Here is a 20,191-nt window from a genome sequence, read left to right as displayed (position 1 = left end):
TAAAATTACTTTCTATATCATTTTGTTTCTTTTTCATGTATTTTTTTTCTATATAATTTTGTTTCTTTTTCTTGTATTAATATTTCAGATTTTTCATGCCTCAAGAAAATTATTGAATTAATTAAGTCTGATTCTTCTCAAAGTAAATAGTACTTGTAGGGAGATGATCAAGTTCAGTGATATTGGCATGGAGTTTCATGCGTTATATTATACATGAGGGTATTTAAGTACAAAAATGTATTTTTTGGCAGAGAAAAATATGTTTTAAGGCTTCATTATGTTTGTGCACCAAAGGCATTCAATTTTTAAATATGTCTTTTTGAGTGCATAAACCTAAGCTCCTGATCCTAGAGTTATGTTGACTGTAACTATCGCTGGACACTGTCCTCTCCCCTAAATAATCAAGCAGTATGAAAAACATATATTTTCAATCAATATATTTTCAGCAGTATAATTTACAAAAAAATTTAAGTTAATAAGAATTATTGAAATACATTTTTGCTATGTATGTGTAGATAAATGATTGTTAATATCTCAGTTGATAAAAAAATGCCATAAATTGATAAGAGAAATTTACAAAAATACATATACATGTTGTGAAGATATCATATTATATCAGGGCTGGTATTCCATATGGCAGTACACAATTTAACTACGCAGTGTAGATAACGCTACACAGTGTAGCTAACGCTACGCAGTGTAGTTAACGCTAACGTTAAAGCTACGGAGTGTAGCTAACGCTAACGCTATAGCTACGCAGTGTAGTTAACGCTAACGTTAAAGCTACGGAGTGTAGCTAACGCTAACGCTATAGCTACGCAGTGTAGCTAACGCTAACGCTATAGCTACGCAGTGTAGCTAACGCTAACGCTATAGCTACGCAGAGTAGCTAACGCTAACGCTATAGCTACGCAGTGTAGCTAACGCTAACGCTATAGCTACGCAGTGTAGCTAACGCTAACGCTAAAGCTACGCAATGTAGCTAACTTTACTGCTTGGCTTCTATTTCTAATGATTTTGGCATTTTTAAACGGTCTTCAATCGTTATCGTCAAAATGTTTAAAGATAGGTCTCAAAAAACATTTATTATTATTATTAACCATATACGCTCCCTATGTGAAGCATATGGTGTCCACAAACCGTCTCCAGGCGCTTCTGTCGGCTACCAGCTCCCTTGCAACCCGCCAAGTCAGGTCTGCATCCCAAAGTTCTGACGAGAACTGCCAACGAATTGTCACATGTGGTCATCCTGGGCGATGCAAACCTGATGCCTTGTAAAAGAGGTAAGCTTGATTAAGGCTCTCGGGAGGCATGCGGAGTACATGGCCAAGCCAACTGAATCGCCTTCTCTTGACGACAGTTGTGACTAAGAGTTTCTGCCTCCTACTTCTTATCTCTTCTGATGGTGGTTCTTATGATGGTTTGACTTTGTGAGGAATGAAGAGATAAGAGAGAGAAAAAACATTTGATGAATGTTTATTTTTTACTGAATGGAAGTATGGTCAAAGTTATGTTCACTACAATTTAAAATATTCCAATTGAAAGCCTAGTTTTGAAATAAAAAAATAAAAAAATGATTTGTGAGAAAGATAAGATTATAATATAATAGACGATTCTGGAATGCCCATGTCAATAAAATGCAAGAAAATAGAGTGGCTCGTATTGCTCTTCAAGAGAATCCAGATGGAAGAAAACCACCTGGAAGACCTCCAAAGCGATTGCGTGACAGCTGGCAGTCCACATCACAAGAGACCGATAACGTAACAAACAGATTCAAGGATCTAGAAATATTAAGTATATATATATATTTTTTTAAATAATACCATTTCCTCAAAATGCAAAAACAACACTTTCTGCCCTATAGCGGGTAAATATTAAGTTAAAAATATGCCTCTTTTGCTGGGATAAAGTACATTTTCTGGGCATTCCGAAAGCATGCACAGCTGAAAATTGATTATTTTTGATTTATGACTTTCTTGAAAGCAGTGAGAAACATGTGTAGTCATCACATAAACTAACCTGTGACAGATTGTAAACCCTATAAATACCCAGACATCCATACTCTTCTTCATCTACGTTAAAATGTCAATAGTCCTTATGTATTGTATTTATAATGTATTCATCCGAAACCTCTAGCTTCTCGGGAATAAATGACTGCAATAAAATGTGCAAGGACAATAACGATCCTAGAACATGTACTTAAATGGTTAAATTTTATGAAATCGAACTACAAACTTAAATACCTTAATGACGCCAGCTCCCATTTGTATGAAAGCGAAAGCGGAAAACCTGAAAGACAAAACCATCATGCCGGATCGCAAAATCCTCATTTGCCTCAGAGCGGAAAATGAGAATAAAAGTCCCGTCTGAACTGTGCTAGTCTGGAAGTTGGAAGTTGGCCATCCAAAATGACGAGGAGCTTAACAAGCTGCCCTCCAGCGTGACGACCATCGTTCAGGAAGGTATCCTGCCCAACACCTTGGCCATTCTCGTTTTAATTTGTCGGCTCATCATTTCCCCGCTCCAGACTCGATGGCCCGAGACCTATTGAGGCCGTTTAAATCCATTTATTTTTTGTTTACCATTATCATCATCATCCTATTATTATTATTAATATCCATATAAGCGCCCTTGAGGTAGTATTTTACGAAAATGGCGCTAAACAAATTATTATTATTATTATGTAGTATGTTTTAAAATAAATGAAAATAGTTTGGGCTCCAGTTTATTTGGAGCTCTGTGTACGACGCTATCCTTGTCCGAGTGAAATTATGGCCCGGTGCAGTAACGATTAAGGCGAGGGCAATAACCGAAACAAGTTACTCAACCAGGTAAGCAGAGGCTACTAATAAAGACTTATCCCAGAAAAGAGAAACACACTCGGTTCATAATTTCATATCAGGTGATAAGAGTGAAAGGAGATTAATATTAACAAAAAAAACAAAAATTGATTAACAAAGTCATCAACAAATTTATTCAGCAATATACTATGATTCAATAAAATATTATTGTGTATGTTTCATATTTACAAAGAAAATTTAAAAATAAATATGCAACTTAAATAATGGTATGGCGGCCTAAAATAGTCATGGACTGGACTTCTTATGGCAACTTTGTTTTGGTGGAGAGTCACATCTATTCTTGGAAGAGCTTTGGGAAGCATTCGGAGTAGAGGCAACATCGGCAGTGTCCATGGAAGCATTTTCGCAAGAGCAATCATCGTCGTCTTCATCCTTCATCAATTTTCTAGCCAATTTAATGGCTTGAAATTCATTATAATGTTTCTTTCGTTTATCTTGGAATTCTAAACGGATACGTCTCTCTTCCGGTGTTTCATTGTCATCTTCTTCAGAACTGGAAGAGTAATCCTTCCGCGGTTTGTTCATACCCGCAGCTAATTTGGCAGCGAGAATATTAGCGTCAATTTCGTCTCTGGTCGGGTTCAAGTCGGGATCGGAATATTCGGAATACGGTGTTTTTGGTTCTTCAATTTTCATATGTCCGTAGTCCTTATCCGGAGGGTGAAGCGTCGCTATTATATTCATTTCATCGAATCTTTGTTCTTTGGGTTTTTTAGAAGACGAGGGATGTTCTTGACGTTCGACACTACCAGACGATTTAAGAATACTTTTTGATGGACGCTTATTAATATTCTCCGTCATCTTGTCACTAAATAAATTTTGCTGCCGGTTAAACTTAAACTTATTATTAAACAAAATAACTAACCACTCCCAACAACCCAAAGTTTGACGTTTGTTAAATGCTGAAACCGAAATATTTAGTTAGAAGGCGTTCATTTACGAAACGTGCTCTTTTTACGATCACCCAGATCAGAATATTATGTAATATAATGAGCAAAGCTATGTGGTAGGTACTATCTTAAAAGTTTTCACAGCTAAAAAATTTATGTAGATTGTAAGTTATAAGGTTTTTATAAAAAAAATAAATGTGTGAAAAATAAAAATATGATAAGAAACACAGTCGGTTAATTTTTTTTTTTATTTTAGCCACAATCGCTATCTGATTTGTGCATCAGCCACCATATAGGATAGTTGCGGTGTTAAATCGATCGTAATTATATGAAAGCAGTGTAATCTGCAATAAGCAGTGTCTCAATACTAAGCGCTCAAGATTTATGATGTAGGAGTGGAATACATTTGAAAGAATGCAAATGTCGTACATTATGGAGCTTTAGAATACGAGACGTTACTGTTTTATGGGATGAGAAAATAATGAAGATGATTATGATTTAGTACAGTAAACAGAAAAGCAAAATACCAGTAAAAGCTACAATACTATAGGTTGCATTTTCGTACTATGCTGGATTGTGTACGTTGCTGCTAATATTCCTTGTGGTCCCCATAAGTATGAAATGAGATTTCTCTAATACTTAGTGAATTATGTTTTATTTTAATTTAACTTCAAGGTTGAAACATTTTGCAACTAAAAACGTTAGCTTGAAATTGAAAATGGATCATAACATTTATAAAACGAGCATATATATTTATTTTCCAAGCAACAGTTAAAAAAAATTAAAGTAAAAAAAGTGGTCACAAATAAATATTGGGAAAATGTAAGAAAGGTAAGTTAAATTAAACATAACATAACTCATAACCCCACAGCACAATTTATAAAATTATTTTTTATGTAGGTACTCATGGTTGTTGTTGATTATTGATTATTTTATGTGCATGGCTATGTAGGTCTTGCTTACCATTTTTGGTTTTGTTTGAAAATGGCGTCCTGTTTTGAAGTCGATGACAGTTCGATCATTAGTACAAAAATGAAATCTACTATTAGGGAAGAATGACAACTTCTTAATACTTAATTATTATAATTAGCAATGGAACATAATAATTTAGGTGTTAAAACTTCGTTTGAAGATCAGGTAGCAATACGTCCCTCTATAATGGTTGACCTTTTTATATGTTATTCAATACATTCTACAAATTGCATCTATAGTTATTTTTAGTTTGCGAGTAGTGTAGTTCAAGTTTTCTATTCTAAAGTTCTGATAACTGACTCATTATGTTTCAACGTGTAATCGTCTTTTTGATTCTTCATCATTTATTGCCTGGTTTATTGTAAGTTAGTAGGGTTAATCTTGTAATAATTTCTTTGTTTCCAGCCAAATAACCCAGAGGAAAAATTCAACAACATGGACAATGTTCTTCAAATATTGAGTAAAAGAGATGATGAAAGTGAAGCCACAACATCAGTTATCCACACAGAAAGTGTCATTACTGATCTATGCTCAAAAAGTGCCCATTCCTCAGATGAAAACATTATTTTGTCCAAATTATCCATAATGGATGACATCTCAATCAAAGATCATTCTGAAATTCAGGAAAAAAACGAAACCACGGATCAGTGTGATAATAATAGTGCGGAAGAAGTTATTACAAATTCGTCACATTTAACCATTCCTAGTTTGAATTTAAATAGTTTATCCAGTGGCAAAACTATTACGTCTGGCAAAGATTCCAATCGGCCCGAAAGTGCACCGAGCCATGATAGTAACTCAAACGCAGATATAGTCACACAGTCGGAAGATAATGAGCAGCTGGAAGCGCAGGACGTTCCCAACACATCCCTATCACAACCTGTCAGTGCAGATGGATCGAGTATCAGCAGTTCTATACATACTCGTCTCGACTCCATAGAGTTATCGCAGTCAATCGATGATAGTTTGCTAGCGAGCAAAGCAAATCCGACACCTGTGGTCCAAGTTAACGCACTAAATCCTCACAGCTCGGATGTTCCCCCCCTGAATCAAGAAGAATTAGCCACGGATCCTCCTTTACAATTAAACGCCGATTTCCAGGAGCTCGAGAAGGACAGCACGGGGAAGAGTGTATCATCATCCACGACATCGGAAGAGATTTTAAAATTGGATATAAGGGGACAAGCTACTGCCAAAAGAAACTTCCCTTTCAGCAAAATAATTTATTCTAATGTTGACAGTATTCTCAATCCGGTCAGTAGAAATAAATTTATAACTTTGAATGCGATAAATTTAGTTGGAAATCATGATCTAGATATATCAGAATATCAAGAAGATAGGAAAGATTTAAATTCTGAAAAAATAACATTTAAAGATATAAGTACCTATGACAGTGAAAACATCACAGTGGATAATGAGGATCCCGTGTATGCTGGAAATGAAGATTTCGAACGGGATTTTGAAATGGAAGAGTTGATAGTAAATCAGTCTCGAGATATCTACCAAAACAAGGACACCGCGGATAATGATTTATTATTTGATATCCAAAATAAACCACCAGCTGAAGGAGAGTTTTCAATGAACACCATTACTACCGATTATAAAACATTTCCTGAAGATTTTCATCATAAGGTAATATTTGTGAATTTCGAATAATATTTATTCATAAAATTACTTTGTATGAAATGCATTAAAAATCTAAATATAATCATGGAAGACAGGTTTTTAGAAATAAATATTTATAAAAATATTCTAACATACCATTAAAATATATAATTTATTTAGTTTCCAGATATTCAAAAATTCCTTTTACAGAAGATCGAGGAACTAAAATTATCCTCGATCCAATCTGCGGAACAAAGGGAAAGCCTCCAGCTTCAGAATAACCATTTATTATCGGAAATATCTAAATTACAACAGATTCTATGCGAAGTATCTTCGCCAGGCCTTGAACTTAAAGGTCAGCTTTCAGATTTTGTTAAACATGAAAATTTATTGAACGAAGGTTCCATGAACTATACCAACTTTACCGAATCGTGTCTCGGCCAAAGTGAACATGTTAACTCACCTGTGTTAACTTTATTATCTTCCGAAGAAAAAAGCAAAGGCCCTTTTTGCGAGAACAAATTATTTAAAGATGCTTTGGACGTACATTTGCTGGAGGAGGCGGAACCAAAAATTATAAGAGAAAAAGTATTTGCCATTCTGGAAAAGGAAATTCTGTCATTTTTTGATAAGAGTCTCGAAGACATAAACAATCATGTTCAAAATCTCAGCAAAAGCGAGAATGAAATTGATTTAAAAATGACTTTAAATGATATTCTCTCTTACATGAAACCGGATAATCATGAATTGATAGAATTTTTTAAAGGTATCGAACAAAAGCATCAAAAAGAAGTTGAGAAATTGAGGACATATTTTGAAGAAAGGTGTGCTAAAATGGAAAAAAAGTGAGTTTATAAAAAAACCAATATGTTTATTCTTTATTCTCTACAGTCAATCTTCAATGTAATAATTTTTTGACTCTTATGAGAAGTGATAATTTTTGCTTGTGTTTCTACTCATTCTACTTTTTAATAAGTTAACAAATATTCAGTAGAATAATACTGTAATTACAAATTTTGTGTATTGAACTGTTTGAATTACAATGAATAATTTTTAGCTACTCCGAAGACGTATTCAGTCAGCATAGTAAAAAGTTATCATCGTCATCATCTACAGATTCATTGGACAATTGTCCAGAAGCTTTACCCTTCGGTAGCCCTCTTCACGGCGCAGGAGACAAAGGCTTCGATGTAACACATTACAAAATAAAAAGAAGCCACAGCGCTGAATTTCATTTAGGATTGGACGAGGTAAGGTCATAAATACTTAAAAGTGTGTACCATACAGTGGCAGAGGTGTATATGAAATGAATTACCTGATACATATTACTCAATATCTCTAACATTACCTGATATTACACAACGTCTCTAACAGTGAGAAAATGAAGGTTAAAGAGCAGATTTTAGGTTGCTTCAAAATTATGTTTAACACACTTTGGAGGAAAAAGGTATTTCTACCGGTTCGGTAGATTGATGCTTAAGGACGGTAGATTGATGCTTTATTTTCTGCGCTAGCCTCATTTCAAAGGCAAAAAAGAAGGAATTATCCACAGTTTTTATATGAATATTATATACCAATCCCTTTGTTAAAGTCTTAACCATATGTACATAATGATCAAATCCTGTCGCCAGCGGTTCTCAGGCGTAAAAAATGCCTGTCAGAAATGCGTTAACTTATAACATTAAATGTTTTATTTTCAGGTAACAATTCTTCAGAAGTCGTTGCTTAATATGAAAAGTGAACATCAAACGCAGATACAAGTGCTAAAGACCCAGCACAAAATAGATATGATGCATCTATCCGAGTCACACGAACTTCACTTTGCTGAAATGGAAGAGAATTACAAGAATCAAATTGCAGAATTGAAGGCGCATTTGCAAACTTTGGAGAATACAGATCATGGAGATCTTCTGCACTTTGAACATCGCGATGCTGATTTTGAATTGGAAAAAGTATGTTCTGTCATTTTATTAATTATATTTTTGTAATATTCTAATTAATAATACAACCAAAAGTACTTTTCAGTTTTGAAAAGTCCATTGAAAGAAATAAAGACATTTCGTCGTGTTTCATAGCATTTCAATTTCTCAGTGTAAAAGGACATGCGTACAGAGTGAGAGTACTCTGTTTTCACAAAGTGCCTCGCTATTGCTAAACATATTGTTGATCTGCTAATATTATCTTTATTATTACGAATTGATCAAACATATAATTCCAATTTGTATAACTAACCATCACGCCGCTTCCCCGCAGGGGTAGGCAGAGAGAATAGAGCGCCACACCACTCTGTCCTTGCAAACATTCTTCGCCTCTTCCACGTTCATGCATCTCCTCATACATACCCGCCGATTGTTACGACTCCTAACCTGACCACTTTCAAGTATTTGGCATACCTGATCGTGCCATGTTTTTCTCGGTCTTCCTCTGCTTCTTTTCCCGCTAACATTCGCCTCATAAATTTGTTTTACCGTTCTTTCCTCACTCATTCGTTCTACATGTCCAAACCATCTCAACACACCTTTCTTAATATTATCGATAATGCTTATCTCAGCTTTGCATTCTTTCCTTATTTCACTATTCGCACATCTATCATACATCGTTTTGTTACACATTCTTCTGAGAGATCGCATTTCGACTGCATTCAGTCTACTTTCATCCTTCTTTTGCCAACTCCATGTTTCACTTCCATACATTAGAGTTGGAACCAGTACTCCGTTGTGCACTGCCAGTTTAGCTTCCGCTGATAGGTTTTTATTTGCTATAACTGATTTCAGTGCACCGTTCACTTTGTTCCCAGCATTCACTCTCCTTTCTATATCTTTATCAATCTTTCCATCCCTAGAAAACATACTACCTAAATACACGAAATCATCTACCTGTTCCAGAAACTCTCCGTTTACCAATATGTATATTAATTGTTAAATCAAACACTGATTTTTTTGAGTCTATTAATTTGTTTTTTTATTGTTAAAAACTGTTGTTTATTGTTAAATAAATAAATATAATTCCAATCTCCGTAGCACCAATTACATATATACTTTCTATTTTTTGAGATGCCACTTTTGGCATCTCAAATTTTCAGGTATGTTACCTACCCAATATTACATATTAATGACAATCTATATTTGTATATCACGGAACTAATTCTATTTTGTTGTAGGCATTACTATCGGATATCAATGCTAGTTCGTCCAACTGGCCCCTGGAGTTCATGGACTTGAGAGACAAGATCCAGGCGGAAATGCAGCAGACTATTGAACATTTGAAAGCTGCACATGCTGCCGAGGTAAGTTTATTATCATTATTACACTTGATCTAGGTAACTTTGGATATTTTTTGTATTTTTGTTTTGCAATTATGTACATTTGTTTTCGCTCTGAAAAGTATAATCAAATACTTAAGAATGTCAGGGCTCAGTAGTAAATTGTATGATTCCTACGGAGGCTGTAGAGTTGGAAAAAAAAACATGACTCCGATTCCTATACATATTTACCAACAAAATGACTCCGACGCCACGACTTTGACTCAAAATAACTAAATTTTATCAGGTTGCTTCCTACCTTTGCATATAGACTTTTTTTGTTATTACTTAGGAAACGTACCCCTGATTCCTGCTACTACAAAAAATTAGTAGAGAAGTTGAGAGAATTGACCGATGCAGAACGATGACTGGCAAAAAAATGCGCGCAAATTGCGTGCAAACAAAAAGAGAAACAAATGCTCCTCTTTCGACGTGAGAAAGTAGGAGACACATTTTCGTAGTCCATATGCATTAAATGGATCTTGGTGATTCACTATATCGGCGCGACTTGTGCCTGCAAGTTTGATATTCGTGCACAATACACATTCATTATAATAATTTTAAAAAATGTATTTTCAATTTTAACAAAAATGTAGTCAGAGTCGCTCGTTTTTTACGACTCTGACTCCGGCCCAAACACCGCGACTCCGACTCCAACTCTGACTCTGACTCCACAGCCCGGATGACTACACCAAATACACATACAATAAATTTAATCCTAAAAATAGAGAGTATTCTAAACTACCTGATGTTAAATCAGGATAACATATTGAAACCATTTCTGTAAGGCCTCAATAGCTTGGGAATAACTGGGTATAATTCATCATTTATTTTACCACGCTTGTGCAAGTTCACAGTTCCGTCCCGCAATAGCTTCCCACTCCATATTCTTCTTATCCGCACCCAATGGTGCATAGGGCACTGCATCGTATTCACGCAGTGTTATCTTGATTTTAACTTACATGAAGGCAAGGTGATCTTTCCTGCGCTTCGGAGACCAGTCCAGGATAATATAAAATAAATATTTGAGTGTTAAATCACTAATATTACTTGGGAATAATGTTACCGAATACTAACTAATATTTCTTTTTCTTATTGCATTTTAAATTTAAAATTGTCCTATAATATTTTTTTTATGACATCCCAATTATTTTATTATTTCTTTACTGGCCCTTAAGTTTAAGTTTAAGTTTAAACTTCCCAATAAGTTTTAAAAAAATGCAACAAATTAGTGCAATAATAATACATATATTGCATAAGTAAAAAAAAAATTACACGCACCCCTACTCTATTTCTTTTAACACCAGATGTCGTCAATTAGGTCCGGAGTCGTTTATTTCGCTGTTTTTTTTGCGTGGCGTAAAAAGCAGGTGAACATCAATAATTAAATGAGCGTGCAGCATTATTTACTTGTTCATCGATTTTTTGAATAACGTTTCAAACATTTAGTTAACTAAACTCCAAGAGATATTTTCGTCACGAAACAATGGCACAGTGTTAATAATTTATCGAACATATTTTATTTTTGAATTATTTATGTTTCATCGCGGTATTTCTGGCACCCCAAAAGTCCCGGTAACCAAAGGGTTATTTATCATCATAATTTCGTATTTTAAATACGTATTATATTTTGATAAAATTAAGTAAAAAATACGTAAAAAGTCCTATCAATCTGATGTTGAGAATAAAAAAATGTCTTTCAACTGATCAAAATACAAGAATAAGTACAAATATGAAAAGTACATTGTTCAAATGACGCTCACTGCACCACGGCAGAGAATACACGTCGACGTGACAACATGACAATGATGCGCTGCAAACAAACATGAGTATGCGATGAGTACTTAAGACAGAAGTCTACATCTCCTGCCATGTGTTTACAATACTTTTCCTAGTGTGGCTAATAATACCATCCATCTTTTCCCATCAGCTGGAAAAGTCCATTGGATGCCACGCGGTTCTGTTTACACACAAGAATATGGTCCCCGTTTCTCAAGAACCATTAGTTGTTGGTGTGGAAGGCGACGGAGAGCTTCACCCTCCTAACAATTATTGATGGCGGTCCAGATTTAGGAATTTCATTATTATGCGCTCTCCTAGATCGAGTCCCTAGTTATTTCAGATTTTAGTTAGCGAGCGTTAACGACTCACAAAGCGGGAAGTTAACAAAAGATTATATGATGATTCAGAATCGAATATTCGAAAAAAATCGTGGCATTCGTGAAATTTCAAACTGATTATAGTTCACACTATTGTGGTATTCTATCTTTCTCTAGCAACGCTCTAGGGCGCCTATCCGAGGGCCCAATAAGGCACTACAAGCGCTCTATCTTCGTCAACAAAATTTATTATCTCTCTTTTTCGTCAGGAAATTTGAAGGCCCTGAAAAAAAAACAGACCACCGTTAGTTCTCTCTCTCTCGCGAGAATTTTATTAGCCCTGACAATCCCAGCGAAATTTCCTCCCAGGGAAAATTTTAAAGTGCTGAAAACCACAGGAAATTGGATTTTTTAAAACAAAATCACGTCAGCGATATAAAAAAATCTTTAATGATTCAAACTGACGATATGCGTTTGGGCGGACGTCGAATTAAACTTGTGGACAAGGCGACAGCTAGTTTCCAATAGAGGCTGTGGCCCGTAAAAGCAAATTGAAGCAAACGGAGATGAGAGATTATTCACTGGTAGGATGTTTACTTTCATAAAATTATAATCAATAGGGGCTGATCGTTATTTGGATGAAAAAAGTCATTTTGTGCTACTATACGGCGGCTACAGTATGCGCCGGCTATGGTGAAAAAAAGCGTATCATTACTGTCATTGACTGCCAACATAAACGTATTTTCAGTATTTTTTTTTTTCATTTTTTATTATTTTTATAGTGTTTAAAATTAAGAATGAAAACATTGATTAAAATTTCTCAAAAATCACTGTATAAAATATTATTTTTGATTACAATTTTAAAATATATACATACTTATATGTATATTTATCGGTTGTTTACCTCTGGTCAATGGCACATCGTACATTATATTGTGTTTGTAAATACATTATAATGTATTCAAACATTAATAAGGGGTTTTGAACATGTTTCTTTAAAAGAAAACCAAAATGGTTTTTAGAGCAATTTTCAGGTATCTATTTTGTTCGAGAGATATTTTTGTACATAATGAAGTGACCAGAATTGTATTATTAAGAAATTAACTGGTCAAATTGTAAGCTAAAATAAAAATAAAATAAAATCATATTTTTGGCGTTTCTCATGCATGCGATTATAATCCAGGATTCGGACCTCACATGCAAATAAAAGAGTTTCTGCTCAATAAGCTTCTTTTCATCTCACCAATAGATGTCCAGTAAAATTCTGGTGATTCAAGAACAATATTTCGAAATTGGATAATATATTTCATAACTTTCAAAAATTTGAGTAGCGTGTTTGTCAATCATGGGTAGAATTGGTGAATATTACACGTGTGTAAAGTGATCACTTAAACCAGCCTATGACGGCCGTAAACCCCTTAAAAGCATAGACTTAGAAAATAATTTGAAAAATAATTTCTATAATTGGAGATAATCCAGATTTGTGAATAAGTACACACTCAAAATGTTATAAGTAAACAAACAATTGTATTTAAAAAATATCAAGGCAATTATAAAACCCAATAAAATGGTCTGTGTTTTGAATATTGAAAGCATTAACTTTGTGGATCATATTGATATATTTTTTTGAGAAATAAAAAGACTTTGTTTTTTGATCCACTCACATTAGAGGAACTATTGCAAATTAACCCAAAATGGCTTAGGGTTTTGGAAGATGTTCGTTGTAAAGTAAATAAATAGGCGTATTTTAAATACAGACCATTTGAGAAATAAAAGACTGTTTTTTGATCCACTGAGTGAAAAATGTGAGTGGATCAAAAAACAAAGTCTTTTTATTTCTCAAATGGTCTGTATTTAAAATACGCCTATTTATTTACTTTACAACGAACATCTTCTAAAACCCTAAGCCATTTTGGGTTTATTTGCAATAGTTCCTCCCTGCCGCGTGCATTTGCCGATGAATGCAATCATTATGCAACTCTCATCTAAATTGAGTTTGAACTTGATTGCGTCTTTTTTTGGTGCCACAACATCCGAGACACTGGCCGGGGATACGCTCACTGAAACATGGAAATGATTTGATCTTGACATTTCCTAGAATATTTACGGAAATAGTCTCGATAAGAAATAAAAAAATACGAATTAATATTTTAAGCTTCGATTCTCAGCTATTTGTGTCCGTTTTACCCCGTAAACTCCGAATGAAATGGCATTTTCAAGTCATGATTTTGTTTGAAAATCAGATTAGATCCTGGCACAATCTGATACAAAAAAAAGTAAATACATGTTTTAAATTATTTGAATTAATTTAACAAAAATTGAAGTTGAAAGGGGAAAACATAAAACAAATGTTTGTACATATTTCCTCGTGTTATTACGATTATATGACATGATATATATATAATTCCGCTCGTTTTAAGTAGGCATTTTTAAATGACAAACTCCCTTTAATTCAATAATATAAGAGTATTTTAATCTCGCAAGCTTCTAAGAATATATCTTATCGAGTTTTTTTAATGAAAAAACTATCCTTAGTCTTTTTTGGAACTAGATATATATAGGTTCCTCTTTTTCTTATCCTTGCCCCCTCCCTCACTTATCGTGCATCCAATGGAGCAAAGGGTACCGCACTGTATGGTTGCAGTGTTATTTTGATAAATGAAATGAAGATAAAGCAAACGGTTTTACTCGTAACCCTTATCTGCACACAGAGGTGCTTAGGACGCTGCATCGTATTGACGCAGTGTTGTTTTGATCGTTACTTGCATGAAGGCAAGTTCGTCAATCTTGCGCTCCAGGGATTAATCCAGGGTAATATTAAATAAATATAAAAGCTAAAAAATCACTTATATTTATTTTGACTCCCCCCGGGAATAGCACGGTAGCTAAACGCGCTAACCATTACACTACGGAGGCGGAATATTTAATAAGCAATATGAAAGTGCTCTGATTTTCCTGTAAACTCGAACGAAAATCAGTTCTGGGACCTTGAGCATTGTAAATAAATACTTTATCCACATCACCACAGAGATGGTGCTATTCGGTGTTTATGTAGCCATCCGGGTACATGTACAACGCGCAAACGTGTTTCTCAATAGCCTATGAAACATCCATTCAATCATCTTTACAAAACGAGCAGCGACCACTGGCTGATTTCATATGGTTACTCTGATTTCTCCGTGTAAATGTATATAGCAAAGGGCTGTCATTAGGACCGTGCGACAGTGCGGCCGCACAGGACCTCGCGCTGGAGGCTGGAGCTAAAAATCTATCGAAGTACGGTTTGAGGTTCCACCACTCTACCATCCAAAAAGATCCGCACAATTGGTAGTGTAGTGATAAGTGTGTTTAGCTGCCGTATTGGCTTCCGGATTCGATTCCCGAGGGGGTCGAAATAAATATAAGTGATTTTCACTGTATACTTTTTCACCCTAGGCTGGTACTCACCTGAAGCGCAGGACTGATCTTCTCACCTTTGTGCATTATAAATCAACGGTTTAAATGATATTGCTTCGGTCCTGTGCCCTGTGAACATTGAAGAAAATAATAAAAAAAGTGCGCAAGAATTTCGGTCGACTCCACCGGGAAAAGTGTTTCTTCTTCGGGTTGTCGGCGTCTTTCATCGGGCCTCGGCTTTTCCTAGGGACGGCCCTGCGCAGTCATCGTTATTTAGTCTGCCGAGCGTGTTAGTACGCCGAGCCGTACTCGCGCTATATTTACCATACACATACTGTTTGGTAGATTTATTGGACTGTATACCTCGTGTACTGTGAAGCGATTCTGGGTTTCCGACTCGATGTCTCCAGTGCGCAACTGCGCAGCCGGCACCGCGCACTGCATCGGATCTCCAGCGAGAGGAGCGCACTTCCCGCATCCCGCGACAGATATAAATACATTTCTCCGAGGGGCGAACCGCTGAGATATTTCAACCATTCATTCGACGGTGACCTTATCGCGGCAGCTTATTTGGAAAATATACTCGTGTCATTCTGGCGGCTTCTGTCTCTTTACTGCACTTATTGACCGAGAGCTGTGACTCATGCGTAGTATTCGCACGGAAAAAACGTAAATATAGTAGTACATATCGCTCACTCCTTTCAAGAACATCATAAATCAAAAAACTAGATTTTTCAGGAGAACGTTTTTAAAGTTTAAAAATATATTACAATGTATTAAAAATAAATATCAAGGCATTTTTTTTACTTTTTGCTGTGCAACAGATCTTTTTAGGTAAAACCTGAAGGTTTTTTCTCCATTTGAAAAATATTTAGTATATTTAAAAAAAAATTAAACCATACCTTTTCTTCAAAATGCAAAACAACACTTTCTGCCCTGTAGCGGGTAAATATTAAGTAAAAAATATGCCGCTTTTGCTGGGATATAGTACATTTTCAGGGCATTCCGAAAACATGCACCACTGAGAATAGACGATTTTTGATTTATGACGTTCTTGAAAGGAATAAGCGATATCCCCCATTCCTGGTCGGTATTGTTTACTGGTACAATCGTTATCTAGGCGATAACTTCGCTTTCAATGATAATGACGATAAAATCGTTATCAGATTGGTTAGTTAGGGAAGGATATCAGGTAGTGGTAGTTTTGAAGTTGAATACATCAAAAAGCAAATAATTTACTACATTACTCTTTGTTTATTTTGCATAACCTAGCCATTTTTTCTAACCTTTTTATACGTCTTTGACCGTTTATTTTTCGTCGAAATATATTCGAGATATATTTTTTTTAATGTACCAAAATGTTTTTTCATCCTTATGTCACGTCATCGAACATATTCCACTCGTATATATTCGTGAATCTAAAATGCGTACATCACTGATCTTCCTGCCATCATATGATCAAGTACAGTTGCCCATTTTAAAAACCAAGTTAGGGTTTTGTGTAATATAAAACTGGAAAAAATAATCTAATACATAAAAGTACATTTTACTTATGAATTTATTGTTGTCATGTTACATTTGATATTTTAAACTATTTGACTAGATTTTCGAGATTTAAAAAGTTCGCAAACAGAAATTTAAAATCATTTGGAAATCAAAATAAAAATTTATGCCAAACCTTATTGAAATAAAACTAGGAAAATATATTTTTTAAATGACCCTCACGAGTTTTTCAAATTCTCTCTTCAACGGACTGGCATATCTTGGTGATAATTTTAACAGCTTGTACGAGTACGGATATGCAACCCCGAGGGCCCTAGCCATTATTGATATTTTTCTCTTTCTGTTTTTTCCCATATAACAGTAATGTCCTTCACATTGAGATCCTTCATCAAATATATTGGTATCCTAGATCCGAAAATCTTAAGCGCAGGATGATCACTCTGCCTTCGTGACGATGGAGCTAACTCTATGTTATTCCGAAGCGGTGTCCTATGCACCACGTAGGTGCAGAAAAACATCTCAAACGAGGCAGCCACGTGGATTAGTTTTTTTTACCATTTACTCTTGTTTTTCTATCTGAAAATCTTTAAAAAATCGCTCAAGTCGCCTACCCAAAGAAAAAGGTTTAGTAAAATAAAATAACAACTAAGTATATAGTTTTTTCCGCATAAATTTTATTTGACCAGCGACCGGGTTTCGTCGTAACTGACATTATCAGACTGGTGACCAGTCTGATGATATCGGTTACGAAGAAACCCGGTCGCTGGTCAAATAATTTTTTTGTGAAAAAACGTACGTAGTTGTTATTTTATTCTATAAATGCAGTTCCACCAAGAAATGTCAGTACAAAACTTAAATCTCATAAAAAGGTTTAGTGTTTTTTTTAATATATATTTAATTGGCTTATATGGGTATGTTTTATATTTATAGTCTTTTATTTTTGTGTATTTTATTTATTCACTCTAATATTTATTCAATATTACCCTGGACTGGTACCTAAAGTGGAGGGCTGGTCACACCTTTCCTTCATGTGTTAACGATCGAGATAACACTGCATTTATATGATGCAGTGCCCTATGCAACATCGGGTGAGGATAAGGGTTTGAATTTTTTTGTGGAAGGCGCCTGAAACGCGTAGTTTTGAGAATCGCCGGCGCCGTCGTCAGCGCGATGTTTAGTTCATGCCGTCCCGTCGACTCCAGACAACGAGACAACCAGACAACAGCGCGCGACGCGGCGCAGCGCACGATCCCTCGTGGCCAACTCGTATCTGAAAAGGCACTTCCTCGTTTTGTTATGATTAATCCGGTAATATTTGATTTGTGACATTTCTGTGAGCGTGTCGGACCCGAGTCGACGGTCAGTGTACTTTGTGATCCCGTGCAGCGTTCTGTGGTCCGTGCCCATTGCGGTGGTTAATAATAGCCCGTTTTGTATATTCGCCTAATTACAAACCCGACAACTAATAATTATAATTATAAATTTTACGTACAAATTTTGAATTGAAACATTTGTGAATATTTTGGATTCGATGTTATTCGAGTGCTGGTGAAGACTGACGTTTGTTTTCAGTGAAGAGTGAACTGTGCGTGAATAATGATTTACCGCGAATAAAGTTATGTTTCGAACTCTAAAACTTTGTCGCCTTGTTCGTCTTGAGAGATGGCAGTGAAAAACGTCTTCTTGGTATGTTTGTGCGATATAAAATTTTACTTTATACTGGACAGTCTTTGATCCCTAGACGCGCTGAGACAACAATAAAAATATACACAGAATTGGCATCCTTACAATGTAATTCGTGGTTTTTACTTGAATATTTGATGTTTGAAGTGCCCGAGATCCATATCTTACAGTTGCCTATGCACCTTACAGCGCGGACTAGCGAAAGAAAATAATTATTTTGATTATTTCTTGTGTATTGAGTCACTCTCTCTAGCTATTGCGATAAAGAGAGTAAAAATATGAATTACCGTATGTTTCTGTTTAAAAAAAAATACTTTATTTACTATGAAATGTTTCCATGGTTCAAAGCAATTCTCAGTTTTTTTTTTAAATTATTAGTTTTTAAACTCTTCTTTTGACGTATTTTTTAAATTATTCTTATCATTTTTATAAATAAACATTAAAAAATGAAATAAACAACAACTTTAAAGATTGTATGTTTGTATATGTACGAGTTCTGACTCCGTTTCTTAATCTCCGAGGAGTGGAAACGAAATGGTCTATGTCAATAATTTGAGTCGAAGGTCCGCTGAATGTCCCCATTTTTAAAATAAACGAAGGTCAATGAGGTATGAGGGTAAAAGCTCGAGATAATCTTTCGAGCTTCACGTGCTCTTATTTACCTATTTTCCTTGACAATAACTTGAATTAATTTGAAGTGTTGTTTTGTTTATCATTGTGGTGTTACATATGCTCGATATCCATCGCTGTTACAACCACCAATAGTAATTACATACAGTGTCATTTATTTGACTTATTTGATTCTAGAGAAAACTTTTAAGGCTCAAATTTGTTTGTGACGTATTTTTTAAAGACGTGTGTCTTATGAGCTTAAATTATCGGTAAACATTATAGTCGAGTCATATTTTCACAATATCTACAATACTTCTAACTAATTACTTGTTTCTCGGTTTGAAAATTACAATAATTGAAAAATTTAGTCTTATTTGTTATGTGGTAGGAGATCAATTGTGCAGGTCCTCACCAAAACGTTACATTTCCATTTTAAATGGTTTTAAGTAATCAGGAATTCCAGCTTGTAAAATTGTTACGTTTTGGTGCGATTTAATGATTTCGTATTGGTTTAACATAGGATTGGTCACGTTTTGTCGCAACTTTAATTAATATTTCGATAGAATACAGTAAACAGAACAGATTTGCATTCAAATTATTTTTTGTGCAATATTGGAAATATAACTTTTTGGCGAGGACCTCTACAAGTGTACTCGGTTCACGGAACTATGTACATACTATTGAAAATAATAGATGAAAAATGTATCGTAATTAATTTTAAAAATACCATAAATTTATTTCCTACTCATAATTTTAATGTATAATATTTTGTATTCAATTATAGTATTATCGATTAATCGTTTTTTTTCCGAAAACATTATTCGTCTGCAATAACCTATACCTACAATATCCCTTGCCCACACCATAAACTATATTTTCCTCTTTTTATATGAAAATATATTTTCTTTTAGAAATATTCTATTTAAAGTTACTAAATTTTGTATTTTTTTTCAACAAAATATTGCGTTTTTTGTCGCTCTTGACACATTTGCTCGAATAACCTGAATGCGTTCTTAGATTGAGAAGATGTGACAGTTCTGCTTTTAATGTTTTTAGAATACTTATATTCAATTTCGTGCACATGTTATGGATAAATAAATAAATATTTTCTGATAATTTTTCTTACAATTTTTCGTATGTCAATTTATAAAAACATTTATCATTTAAATATAGCCGGTAAATGGAGTCTGTATTACTTTCGAGTCTAAATGTTATCGAGTAGTATTCTTGCATAGCAACTTACAAACATCAACTTACGCTCTTTTATTA

General features: G+C 34.7%; 2 protein-coding genes across 7 annotated transcripts in view; one reads left to right on the top strand and one right to left on the bottom strand.

The window, feature by feature from the left end:
* Nucleotides 1-2,947: 2,947 nt before the first annotated feature.
* LOC148304180 (protein phosphatase inhibitor 2-like) lies at nt 2,948-3,780 on the bottom strand. The gene has a single exon (XM_088268590.1). It carries the CDS (start codon nt 3,660-3,662, stop codon nt 3,087-3,089), a length of 576 nt encoding a protein of 191 aa, XP_088124716.1. The 5' UTR covers nt 3,663-3,780; the 3' UTR covers nt 2,948-3,086.
* Nucleotides 3,781-4,712: 932 nt separating this feature from the next.
* The window catches only part of LOC148304179 (uncharacterized), a 33,097-nt gene continuing 17,618 nt past the window's right edge, over nt 4,713-20,191 (top strand). For 3 of the 6 annotated variants that reach the window (XM_088268510.1, XM_088268506.1, XM_088268507.1), the window contains exons 1-6: nt 4,713-4,888; nt 5,129-6,355; nt 6,509-7,173; nt 7,386-7,578; nt 8,029-8,280; nt 9,489-9,614. In XM_088268510.1, coding sequence (XP_088124636.1) covers nt 4,844-4,888; nt 5,129-6,355; nt 6,509-7,173; nt 7,386-7,578; nt 8,029-8,280; nt 9,489-9,614 — 2,508 coding nt within the window. In that variant the 5' untranslated portion in view covers nt 4,713-4,843. Of the gene's footprint in view, nt 4,889-5,128; nt 6,356-6,508; nt 7,174-7,385; nt 7,579-8,028; nt 8,281-9,488; nt 9,615-17,827; nt 18,314-20,191 lie in introns of those variants that run through there. The other 3 variants (XM_088268512.1, XM_088268511.1, XM_088268508.1) reach the window with 2 other exon arrangements.

The sequence above is a fragment of the Brachycentrus maculatus genome, unplaced genomic scaffold (genome assembly GCF_059751285.1).
Source record: "Brachycentrus maculatus isolate JH-2025_06_01 unplaced genomic scaffold, ASM5975128v1 h1tg000326l, whole genome shotgun sequence".
Taxonomy (NCBI): Eukaryota; Metazoa; Arthropoda; class Insecta; order Trichoptera; family Brachycentridae; genus Brachycentrus; species Brachycentrus maculatus.
Note: the sequence above shows the minus strand (reverse complement) of the source record. Positions and strands in the feature narration are given on the sequence as shown.

What these genes read in the sequence shown, in the direction of transcription:
- LOC148304180 (XM_088268590.1), bottom strand. Translation starts at nt 3,662, where the DNA reads ATGACGGAGAATATTAATAAGCGTCCATCAAAAAGTATTCTTAAATCG.